Source organism: Silurus meridionalis, chromosome 3 (genome assembly GCF_014805685.1).
Source record: "Silurus meridionalis isolate SWU-2019-XX chromosome 3, ASM1480568v1, whole genome shotgun sequence".
Lineage (NCBI taxonomy): Eukaryota > Metazoa > Chordata > Actinopteri > Siluriformes > Siluridae > Silurus > Silurus meridionalis.
The window spans coordinates 1,904,492-1,917,209 of record NC_060886.1 but is presented as its reverse complement, the minus strand read 5'-3'; the positions used below and the strand labels follow the sequence as shown (position 1 = coordinate 1,917,209).

At 37.2% G+C, this 12,718-nt stretch overlaps 2 protein-coding genes across 4 annotated transcripts in view; both read right to left on the bottom strand.

The window, feature by feature from the left end:
- zgc:113337 (uncharacterized protein LOC503741 homolog) overlaps positions 1–5,248 on the bottom strand; it is a 21,104-nt gene extending 15,856 nt beyond the window's left edge. Inside the window, exons 1-6 of one of the 2 annotated variants that reach the window (XM_046845661.1) lie at positions 5,127–5,201; positions 4,913–4,959; positions 3,054–3,131; positions 2,029–2,235; positions 1,804–1,873; positions 1,382–1,702 (exon numbers count right to left, since the gene is read on the bottom strand). In XM_046845661.1, coding sequence (XP_046701617.1) covers positions 1,382–1,702; positions 1,804–1,873 — 391 coding nt within the window. In that variant the 5' untranslated portion in view covers positions 2,029–2,235; positions 3,054–3,131; positions 4,913–4,959; positions 5,127–5,201. Of the gene's footprint in view, positions 1–1,381; positions 1,703–1,803; positions 1,874–2,028; positions 2,236–3,053; positions 3,132–4,912; positions 4,960–5,126 lie in introns of both variants that reach the window. The other variant, XM_046845660.1, reaches the window with a different exon arrangement.
- LOC124383207 overlaps positions 1–12,718 on the bottom strand; it is a 26,231-nt gene that overhangs the window by 8,528 nt on the left and 4,985 nt on the right. The window contains exons 3-5 of one of the 2 annotated variants that reach the window (XR_006925239.1): position 12,718; positions 10,754–10,873; positions 10,473–10,657 (exon numbers count right to left, since the gene is read on the bottom strand). The exon at position 12,718 is cut by the window's right edge and continues 47 nt beyond it. Coding sequence is in view for 1 of the 2 variants with exons in the window: in XM_046845664.1 (XP_046701620.1) it covers positions 10,557–10,657; positions 10,754–10,873; position 12,718 (222 nt within the window). In the remaining variant the exon portion in view is untranslated. Of the gene's footprint in view, positions 1–9,156; positions 10,658–10,753; positions 10,874–12,717 lie in introns of those variants that run through there. The other variant, XM_046845664.1, reaches the window with a different exon arrangement.

Sequence of the window (12,718 nt, the reverse complement as noted above, 5' to 3'; positions counted from 1 at the left end):
TTGTGGTACACCAGTGCAGAGTCTGCAGAGAGCAGATGTGGAGGCCAACCTGATATGAACTTTCTGATATGAAGGTTGAAACTGTTGAAGGTAAGTGATGATAAGGATTGATGCAAGTTTAGCCGATAACTGGCATGAATTGAAACAACTGAAACATCTTTGTTGATTATACAACACTCAACCTCTCAGTGACCTTTCAAACCGCAGTCTGGACATAACCAAAACATCAATTCAGACCATGTGTCTTGTGAATGTAAAACCTCTCACACACGTCTAACGTCTAATCTCATAAATATGATCAAACATCTGGACTGGATACAGATAGATTTCATTATTGCGGAGAAAATACGTTGCTTCTCAAGTTTGCTTCACAGAATTTATATCTGGCATAAAATACAGCCAACATTCCACAACCTCAGAAAATCTGAAACACATTGTGATTCTGAAATACTTTTGATGCTCCACAGAGAGAGAGATTTATTCACCTTGGAGAGAACATTTTTAATTAAACGGCAAGCTGCAATTTTCCTACTGTCTCTGAAATCTACCCTAAAATACATCTCAATTCTGAACTAGTGCAATGTTCTTGCAAAACCTGGAGTGTAATATGAAAACACTACTTGAGGTCCAGTCATTATCAGGCCGTGCATTTCATACCGAGGCCTTCAGTATTCTCCTATAGTCAATCCATTTCTTAATACAATCATTATGATGCCACGTCTATAGAAACCATCAGTATTATAGAGAAACACAGTAGAACAGAGCGCTGCATCACAGACCCACAAACTCAATGCAATGGACACATGCAACACGTTTACTTTCACTGGAGCCACAGCTGCACTGCCTGCATACATTATCTCTAGCATTGATATTAACATCAATATTCTATAAATACTATCAAATAAACAATATAATATACTAAAACAAATCGAAATACTTTATACACTATTTTGTATTAAGTATTAAGTGTATTAAGCTTTACCTCTGAGTGTCACTGGAGACTCCTTCCATGAATGTTAAAAACAATTCTGCTTGTCTTCTTGTTCTGTTTATGTTCTATGATTTTGCGGTGTTACCATAGAAATGATAACATCAGTAGTGGTGCAATAACATGAACCTATATATTTTAAATAATGCGTTAATACTCATTATTTTTACACTTAATGCATTTGGCAGATGTCCTTTTCCAGAGTGACTTATTACCTCATTTATACCACTGAGCAGTTAATGGTTAGGGGGCCTTGCTGAAGGGCCCAACATGGCAGCTTAGTGGTGATCTGATTTGAGCTCATGACCGTCTGATTAGAAGTCCAACATCTTAATCACTGAGCTTCCTGTCATTAGCAGCATGTCCACAGTGGCCCGGTTTATGGGTACTCACCAGTGACCGTGAGACATGTCTGTGCTTCCTTGGAGCCTGTGGGATAAACATCGAAGATGCAGGTGTAGCAGCCCTCGTCCCGGGCGCTGACACGTTTGATGAGCACCTTGCTCACATCATTCGCGCTGTCGATCAGCTCCACATGGTGCTGTCCGTTAATGCTGTCCGTCTGATCCGGTATGTATGAGATGAGCGTCTGGTTCTTCATGTCCAGCCAGCGTACCTGTTTCACCTGCTCTGATTGGGACTTGCTTAGTGTGCAGCTCAGGGTGAAGGGCTGATCCACCAGTGACTCCACCCGTCGGGGGGCCACCACCCTGCCTGTGAGACACAGCAGCAATCACACACATGCACAATGATCCAAGTGCTGTGAGATATCAAACACAGACAAGCTTTCATACATTATGTTTTCAGTCACGTACCATGAATGCTTGCTACGAGAACCAGGGAGATGCAGATCTGCAAGCACTTTGGCCACGTCACCTCGAACATCTTAAGATAAATGTGTAGTGACAAAATGCTATTTATAGCTTTTTCATTTTAAATCCTAATACTAATGTTTAATATTACTCCTAACACTACTAATGATATTAATACTGAACCTAAACTAATCCTAATACTGATACTAATTCAAATAGAGTACTAACCTTAATACTACTACTGCCAATAATAATTGTAATCCACTTGAGAAGTGTAGCTCAGTGATTAAGGCTGCAGGTTACTGATTGGAAGGTCAGGAATTCAAGCCCCATTATCACTTAGCTGCATTGTTGGTCCCTTGAGCAAGGCCCCTTATCCCTCTCTGCACCCGGGACTCTGTATCATGGCTGGCTCTTCACTCTGACCCCAGCTTCCTGTCAAGCCAGCATACGCAAAGAAAGAATTTCACTGTGTGTAGTATACATGCGACATATAAAATCTTCTCTATCCTTTTCTTTCTTAATCATAAACCTAATGCTAATACTAATGTTAATCTTAATCCTGATACTAATCCTAATTCAAATACTAAGACTAACACGAATCCTGATACAAATATTAATAGTCGTTGGAATCTAAATACTAATCCTAAATACTAATAATATTAATCCTAACACTAAACCTACCTGTAATCCCAAACCAAATGCTAAGAGTACCACAAAGAATGATACTAAACCTGATTCTTATATTAATAGTAATTATAATCTCAATACTAATCCTCAATACTAATCCTACTACAAATAATCCTAATCCAAACACCAAACCTAAACATAAGTCTTAATGTAATAATAATCGGAATCCTTATCCTAATATTAATCTTAATTCCAATACTAAAATAAATTCTTAACATGATACTAATCCTGATGCAAATATTATTAATAATAGGAATCCTAACACTGATCCTTAATACAAGTAATCCTAATCCTAATCCTAACATTGATCTTAATAAATTCCTGTTCACTCATGTCTTCTCAAATGCTGCTTTTGTTCTACTTCATGCAGTTTTTGAACGAAGAACTCATTCAGTGACACCTTTTTCTTTTGGTTTGTTCTATTTTTTCTTCCAAATTCTCCTTCCTTTGTGGTCCACATGCACCAATGAATGTCATGAAATATTTGATGCTATAAATGTTTGTCATGAAACGATCTGTTTGAAGATTTTAGGGATGAGTTTTAAACCCATTATGAAACACACACTCATATTTGAGGCTGAAGTCCTGAAATCAGATGGGCTTTATGTTACACGGTCCTCATCGCTGCAGAGTTGAAGATCCTGTGATGAAATAAAAGTGTTTGGTTAAAATTCAATTTCAGAATTAATAGATTTGGGCCTAAAAAAAAAAAAAAAAAAAATTGAGGATATATTTTGTATACACTATGTGGACAAAAGTATTCCAAGTATTCCTGGCTTTTCCAACCATATGTGGTTCTTCTCCAAAATCTTACCACATATCAGGACACAAGTGTTTTGGAGGAAGTATCATGAAATTTTCCACTTCACTTAAACTTGGAGACCCAGATCTTTTCCAGCCTGACAATGTCCCTGTGTACAAACTCCATGGATATCTGCTTTCTCCATTGGTTGGTAGATCTCCTGCTATAGAGCTCTTACAGTATTGAACACTTTTGGGATTAATGTGAACAATGTCTGCACCTCAGGCCTCCTCACCTCACCTACAAGGTTGTACCAAAAAGTTTTGGGACTCGAGTGCCACAGATCCAACCGCTTTCGCCGAATGTCCTCCTGCAGATGCCTTCAAATCTGGCAGTAGCAATCGCTTTTGACGGTCTTGCCCCTGGGGACAAATTCTTGATGCACAATGCTGCAAATGTCCAAAAAGACAACATTGTGAACCTGCATGGCCTTTTTCAGTCTATGAGATAATGTGCTCTTTCACTATGAAGACTGTTGCTTCGTCTCAGGGTTGTACCCGTACACCAAGGTTTCATCACCGGTATTGATCCTTGACATGGAGGACGGATCGTCCACTGCACACTGATGGAGTTTGACACAGTGTTCCTTCTGCTCCTGAGTCAGCAGCCTGGGGACGAACTTGGCAGCAACATGGCGCATGTTCATATCATATGTGATGATCGCCTGGAAGTTCCGTATAACTCACTAATGATGGCAACGATGACCTTTGACTCCAAGATCATGCAGAAGTTGCAGAATGGTTTGGACGTTTTTTTAAGGGTTGAGCTTTTTGAAGGTCTTCCTTATCTCTCATCGTCCAGTGTTGTTCAAATGATGTTCTTTCACTCTTGAAGCGTGTGTCCCACTCAAACTCAGCTATGTCATGTCAAACGTCTCTGTGTCAAACCTTGCTGTCCATGATGAAGTCGCAGACGTGGTAACGCACCTGGTCAGAATAGCACCAGCTGCACAGCTCCCGATGCACACAGGACATGTTTTTTGCCACACTGACCTGAAAGTCGGTGCTCCCTGTGACTGTGCATGCAGCCTTGTCCTGCCATCTGTTGGCATGTTACAAAACTAGCCTTAAAACTTTTTGATACCACCTCGTACATCTGTACCTGACTTTACTAACACCATTGTAGCTGAATGAGTCTCCACAAATCTCCAGCACACTCAGAAATCTAGTGGAACATCTTCCCAGAAGTGTGGAGGTGATTATAACAGCAAACGGGGAAAGAGGACGTTTACACATAATCTTATAGCCAATATAAAAGATTTACAATTTTGTTAAACTTTTAAGGAAGAAATATCTGAAGGAACCCCTAAAGGTTTTCTAAAAGACAAAAAAAATTGTTAATAAATACAGTTAATTAAAAAAGGCTGTTTCTGATTATTGAGTATATTATAGTTTATGTATAAAACTGTTTAATATGTGAATCTTGAATAGAGATATTTTTCCTTGCACCGTGCACCAAGTTATGGATTTATAGGAAAATATTGTATTCATTTGTTTCTATACACTTTTTATTCAAGTGAAAAATACATATTACATTCATGAATATTACAGAATTAATAATGAATTAATAAGTTAAGATTAACTGTGATTAAATCCAGCTGTGTATTCATATAAAACTCACCATTTTTAAGTAAATCTGTTGAATAAAATGTTAGAAATGTGGTAAATCTATAAAAGACAAAAAAGTTCAGAATCTCAGATAAAATAAGATATACCTTTATTCATCCCACAGTGGGGAAATTTCTGTGTTACGACAGCAAAGAAAAATAAATGTGCAATATATATATATATGTATATAAAGCATTTATATGGAATAAATACTTAAAATTCTTTACCTTCGAAGGCTGAAATCTGCTCAGTGTGGAGCTCTTCCACTCCTGCAGTGGAGTGGAGAAACTCGCTGCAGTTCGTCTTTGTCTCAATACCAACACCCCCAAACACACACACACACACACACACACACACACACACACACACACAGGCCAGTACGTCGCTTTCCTTTCGGACAATGTCCATTGTTAAAAGTGCTCTAAAAATAAACTGATTTAAACTGAATTTATTCAATAGATTTTTGATTTGCCTTTTACACCCCATTTATCATTTTCTAAAAGTGAAGACATCAGTTAAACCTACTTAAGAACTCTCTTTCTTTTCTTTCTTTATTTCGTTTGCACACAGCTCATCTTGAAAGTATCCACAGCGCCTCACTTTTGCCACATTTTGTCATGTTACAGTCTCATTCCAAACAATTCACATGTACATCAGTATTCACAGCCTCTGCTCAGTACTTCTCAACCTCTCAAACTCCATCAGGTTGGATGAGGAGCTTCAGAGCACAGTGATTTTTCAGATCTCTCCAGAGATGTTCAGTCGTGTTTAAGTTTGGACTCAGGCTGGGCCACTCAGTTTTTATTTCTCTGTTTTTATTTTTTGTATATTCTTTTTTATATATTTGCATCTATTTTTATTTCTTTGTCTTGCTGCTGTAACATAGAAATTTCCCCACTGTGGGACGAATAAAGGTTTATCTTATCTTATCTTAGGACGTTCACAGAGTCGTCCCGTAGCCACTCGTTTGTTATCTTGGCTGTGTGCTGAGGGTCATTGTCCTGTTAGAAGATGAACCGTCCCACCAGTCTGAGGTCCAGAGCGCTCTGGAGCAGGTTTTCATCTCTGTACTTTGCTGCATTCATCTTTCCCTCGATCCTGACCAGTCTCCCAGTTCCTGCTGCTGAAAAATATCCCCACAGCATGATGCTGCCACCACCATGCTTCACTGTAGGGCTGGTATTGGCCAGGTGATGAGCGGTGCCTGGTTTCCTCCTGACATGACTCTTGGCATTCAGGCCAAAAAGTTCAATCTTTGTTCCTCATGCTCTGAGAGTCCTTCTGGTGTCTTTTGGCAAACTCCAGGTGAGCTGTCATGTGCCTTTTACTTCCTTCTGGCCACTCTACCATAGAGGACTGATTGATCGAGTGCTGGAGAGATGGTTGTTATTTTGGATGGTTCTCCTCTCCACAGAGAAATGCTGGAGATCTTTAGGATTGACCATCGGGTTCTTGGTCACCTTTCCTAAATAAGGCCCTTCTCACCTGATCGCTCAGTTTGGCTGGGCGGCTCCACTCTAGGAAGAGTCCTGGTAGTTCTAAACTGCTTCAATTTATGGATGATGGAGGCCACTGTGCTCATTAAGATCTTCAATGCTGCAGAAAATGTTTCTGTTTCCTTCCCCAGATCTGTGCCTCAAAACAATCCTGTCTCGGAGGTCTACAGACAATTCATGATTTGGTTTGTGCTCTGACATGCACAGAACTGTGGGACCTTCTATAGACAGGTGTGTGCGTGTCCAAATCATGTCCAATCAACTGAATTGACCACAGGTGGACTCCTATCAAATTGTAGAAAAACATCTAAAGGATGATCAGTGAAAGCAGGATGCACCTGAGATATATTTTGAGTGTCATGGCAAAGGCTGTGAATACTTATGTACAGTGATTTATTTATTTTTTTATAAATTTTCAAAGATTTCAAACAAACTTTTTTAACGTTGTCATTATTGTTTAATGGATTTTTAGGGGAAAAATGAATTTAATTCGTTTTGGAATGAGGCGGTAACATGACAAAATGTAGATTATTTATTATCAAAGTATTAATGACGGTTAGTGCGCCCTCTCGTGGTATGAGAGGTTAAATGCATGTTTGAATATTCAGGTATAAAACTAAAAATAATTGAATTATAATATATAACCGATTTTTTAAAATGTTGTCAATAAATACAGTATGATTTAGTTAATAAATCATTATATTGATTGCACTTCAGACTTAAATAATCCTCAAGGCTTAGAGAAATGCATAAAGAACATTTTGACACAAGAAAACAGTAGTGACACATTTACATAAAAAAATAAAATAAATAAACTAATCCCAATGAGTTGTGCCAGTGACATTTGTTCTTGGTGCAATTTTAAGCAAATTTTGCCCCGGCTCTGGCAGGGATGTGCATTTTTCTTTCCATTAAAGTAAAAATAATCTAATGAAAATGTAAAAAAAATAAATACAAATAAATGAAGAGTAAAAGAGCTGATCACAAATCCCACAATGTTTATTTATAAATCTAAGTTAACAAGCTACTGTACCAAATGTATTATATCTCTGCTAATTTAACTACGATGTGTATGAAACTTAACCAGCAAAGTCATTTATCATGTGATTTCATATTTCTTAACTTTCTTGTTAATTAAAAAAATTAAGCTAGCTAATTTATCAAGCTAAATTACAAAACAAACAGCTAGCTAATTAAAGTAGTTCATTTGCAAAACTCAAATGCATCTTTATATTTGATGCTATTTTCATTACTAATGTATGAATGTATGAGTATGAACCGACAAACTCCAGGAAATGTTTTTATGTTTTTTAAAAACCATAAGTGTAAAAAAAAAAAAAAAAAGTGAAAGAAGAAAAATAAAAGGAGGAAGAAGTGTTTTAATTTTCTCTTGGAAATCTCCTTGGATAAACATATCACTATTTTCAAGAATAGAAATTCAATTGAATTGACAATTGACATTGCCCCCTGGTGGTGGTAGTAGGAGTTACTGACGAGCTACAGATGCATCAAGTATTTATGATAGAAAAAAACACCACCATCACGTCCTTTTTTATAAACAATATTATTGTTTTATATTGGGCACATCATGTTTAAGGGTTATCTTTTTTCCTTTATAACACCTACGCCTTCACCAAGCAATGTGTGTGGTCTGTACCCACTCTGTTTTAATTTCCTCCCCGTTTGTGAATCATAAACTGTGGTTTAAATGCTGGGAAATAACCTGCAGTGTCTCCAGACAAGTGAATCAATGTCTAGAAGATTGCAATACAACAGAAAGCAATACAATTCCAAACGCTGACTGCTGACATTTTCAACACAAACATGATAAATGAAAACCCCTCATGCAAATGCTTAGAGTCATGAAGTTCTCTCAGTGAATTGCAGTTGTGTAAACATTTTCTAGAAAAATATATATGCATTGGTGCACTTGGTGTTTTTTTTTGTCACCGAGATAAGAAAGTAGGATGTTGTTATTTTCGAGAACAGGAGGCAAGTTATCTGTTTAGAGGAAGCCCACCTGTGTGTCTAATTCAGTGTGGGTGTACAATGTGTGAACATTTTTTTTTTTTTTTCCGACGTTAAACATACAGTGTATCTGGAAAGTATTTCAAAAGTAATCCAAAATGGATTTAATTCATTGTAATTCTACAAGCAAAACCCCATCATGAGAACGTAAAAAAAGTTTGTTTGACATCTTTGAAAATGATTACGAATAAAAAAATCTGGCAACGAGACGCAACATTGAGGGGAAATTATTGCGTTTCAGCAGCAGCAGGTTACACAAACAGCAGTAGGGGGAAAAAAAAACCCAGAATGTAATTAAATAATTGTAACTTAAATAAATAAGTAGATCAATGCGAATTTTTTAGGGATGTTCAGCTCCACTCAGCATTAGTTTCTTGACACATTTCCTAAATTCTTTGGGTGTTTAGTTCAAGTTTATTTCTATAGCGCTCTTCACAGTTCTTTGAAAGCAGCTTCTCAGAACTTATAAATGATGCATGTTTATCCTTAATGATGAAGCTATTGTGGGATGGAAAATCTCCCTTAGATATTATGAGGAAGAAAACTTAAGAGGAACCAGACTCAAAAGAGGAACCAGACTCATTTGAGTGATATCAAGAGTGTGATCTAAACCTTAAAAACATACAAAAACACCAGCGAGTGAGAACCACCATGAGTACGATTATGAGTAATGTCCTTTAATCAAATTAATCCAATCAATCAAATACTTATGGATGCCTGAGTGTTCCAGTTTTGCTGGTATCAGTATATTAGATTACAGACCCTAGAGATTTCCATTTGTTATCAGATTACAGGAAAGGCTTCATTTTAAATGACTCTTCCATGCAGATCCTTTTTATTGTCATTAATATTTGCTTTACCATTCTGAGCAATATATTAGCAAGACGTTCATTCGACATCACATTGCAGATTCAAATGGAAAAGATGGAGAGGTTTAAAGACTCCGAGAAATTCATTATCATATGAATTGAAATTAAGCTCTGGATTTCAATCGCCAAGTCTTGACCTGTCTAACGCGTGTCAATCAGTTAATGCAGTTCTAAACCCACGCAAGTGAAAGAGCAACGATCGGACATGAAGACAACCACAATATGAGAGTGTGAATACTCGAGGTACTCTCACCTGCAAGTAGATACCCAACTATCCAACAACAAATTAGTCACTTTTTAACACCTTTGACATCATCAGCTTTAATAGTGTGAGAACAGAACCAGGACAACAATCTTTAACTCTACAAAGTTTTCACCTTTCAAACTCAATGATGTTTGAGTTTGAATGAAAAAAGAATTCACAGTCTTTGTATTCAATCTAATAAATTAGATTGAATACAAATTGTAATAAATCTAATAAACCAATGAAGAACCCTTGAAGAATCCTGTGCTTGTTGCATTGCTAAGTTTGAGGTACAAACTCAAAATATTGCTCATTATTATCTACTTAAATGTACATAACCAGGGTTTCAATATACATTTATCTTTTTTTAAGGCTTCAGGGGTTCATTATATAGTAAAGGTTTCCAAGCTTTCAAGAAAGTCATTCTAGGAATTTTTTGGTAATGAAAAAAAAAATGACTAAACGGAATTTTGACTAAACGGAATTTTGTGCAACAAATACGTAGATATCACTTAATAATGATTTCCTCAAAAGTTCTTTAAGGGTTCAACAAATAATTACTAGCATCCCAAAAAGGGATCGACTTGGAACCCTTTCTGACATGAACACACTCCATTGTTAAAGAAAACAGTGAGTTTGGAAAACCCCTTGTACAGTTCTTTATAAAAACCTTTAACTGTTATTGCAGAGGGACATTGAATAATACCTCAAGGGCTTATAATGTTGAGTTTAGACTGAACAATTCACATTTTTCATACAATCGGGACGTTTCAGACAAAAGCAGGTTTTTAAGTTTGCCGTTTGAAAAGGTGGAAAATGAAAGTCTAAAACACATCAGAATCAGAGCTGCATGTTCCTTGCCCAGCATACATGCAACAGGTTTCCTGGCAACTGCAAAAGACGGAACAGACCCTTAAAAATAACCCTCTGCAAAACCACACACACACACACACTTCTGTTTCAGGTCAGGTCTTGCACTGCTGGGGTTCGAAGTTGTGAAAAAAAGGTGATGATCTCATTTCATGTTTTAATTTGCCTTTGTGATGCGTGACCTTGTTTTTTAAGTGTGTTCGGGCTTCTTCTGTGTGTGTGGATCGTGTTACTGTTCATGTAAATAGGTTCTGCAAAAAAAGAAAATATATTAATAATTCTTTTATTAATAATAACATTCATTAGTTTTTAATTAAATACAAGCTGACTGTAGTGTATTTTCTCACCCTGAGTGAAACTTCTGTACCTCATTTTGCACTTGAAAACTATAACTATCAGACCTGCAAGCAGAATCAAACCTCCCAGTACTGAAAGCACAATCTGCAGTATATAGAAATCCTGAGGATCTGAAAGTTGATATAACAAGAAATGAGTCAAAATAATAGATTTACTGTGTTTAATTAAATACTTCTCATGTGGAGCTTTTTAAGTAGTTCTGCTGGTGCGATTTTTTCCATAAAAACAATGACTTGCTCTCAGGTAGAAAAGAAATAAAATATACAGTGGACATTAAAATATGTACACCCCCTTTAAAAGTTTACATATTGTTGTATGAGATTCTATAAAATTCCTGAATTCCTTCGTTGCTCCATGATCTAAACAGCACAGTAAAAATGCAGGAAATCTTCATTTAAAAAACAGAAAAACTGAAAATCTTAAGTCGAGTCCAGTTGGCTTTATTGCCATTTTAACCATATAAACAAAACAAGGATTCCCCAGGAACAAGGTGCTCCAGCAACAACATGAACAAAAATTAACACAAGGAACACAGAAATACACGCAACTCTAAACTGACGACTGAAAGTGCACATGTACAACATTTAGTTCAAAAAAACACCAAAAAAAACCACACAAGACAACATGAGACGGGAAAAACAGTAACACAATAGCGCCGACCAGTACAGTTGTATAAACGAGAAGGATCATCCATATACAGAAAGAAGATGAAGGTCGTGTGCAAAAATACAGCACTTGGATAGAAATTGTTGCTATCCATCCAGTGAAAAACAAATAACATTCACAAATTTCGAGAGTTATGCAAAGAGTCAAGTCAAGTTTATTTGTATAGCGCTTTTCACAACAGACATTGTCTCAAAGCAGCTTTACAGAAATCAACAGTGAAGGTGAATGGTGTGTGTTTATCCCTGATGATCAGCCGTGGCGACTGTGGCAAGGACAAACTCCCTTAGATGTTATGAGGAAGAAACCTTGAGAGGAACCAGACTCAAAAGGGGAACCCATCCTCATTTGGGTGACATCAAGAGTGTGATCATAAATCTTTCAACAGTACAGAACACTGGAGAGTGAGAACTAACATGAGCACTGGAGTATAAGATTATAAGTAAATGTTCTTTCTACAGTCTTTGGTATAAAAGTAGGAGTGGCAAAGAGGAGTGGCAAAAGACCTAAGGAAGAGTCTTCAAACTGGGTGCATTCTCTGGTGGGGCATTCAAGACCAGCTCGAAAGCAGGTGAGAACCTGGAGCCATCTCTGACCTTTAGGACTGCTTTAAATGTACTGACTGGGAGATGTTCAGGAAGACTGCAACTAACGATCAAGATCATCAAGGTCTCACACCCACTTCACTCTCCTAAAGTCTGGAAAGAGGTACAGAAGCAATCGGGCCCTCACATCCAGACTGTGTAACAGTTTTTTTCCACAAGCCGTCAGACTCCTCAACAAGACTCCTCAAAGGTTGCACTTTATGTGGTGAGGACACTTACTAGTCATAGCCCTGTGTTTTCTGTGATTGTTGTTTTATGTAGCACCAGGGTTCAGGAAGAAAGTTGGTTCTTCCCCAGATATCTTTTTGTACTCTGCTACAATCATCTTCCTGTCAATCTTGCCAAGCCCCTACAGATGAGTAACAACCCCAGTCCTTTATGACTGTCTTGAGAATTAAGATAAGAGCTCATTTGATTGTGGGCCATGTTGACAATTGTCTGACCACAAAACCTCCAGCGACCGTTTTTTTTAAACGTTTTTAAAAGTTAAGAGGTGTACAGCTTTTAATTCCACTTTATATTATAACTAAATGTCTAAACACTCAAAGGATATCAGTCACATAAAGCACAGAGTATGAAAGAGTTTGATTCTTTACTATTGTTTCCAATATTTCTTACACGTCAAAACGTCCTAAAGTCTGTAATACATGCGTTCATTATTGCATCTACTGAATTAAAGCTGTTACC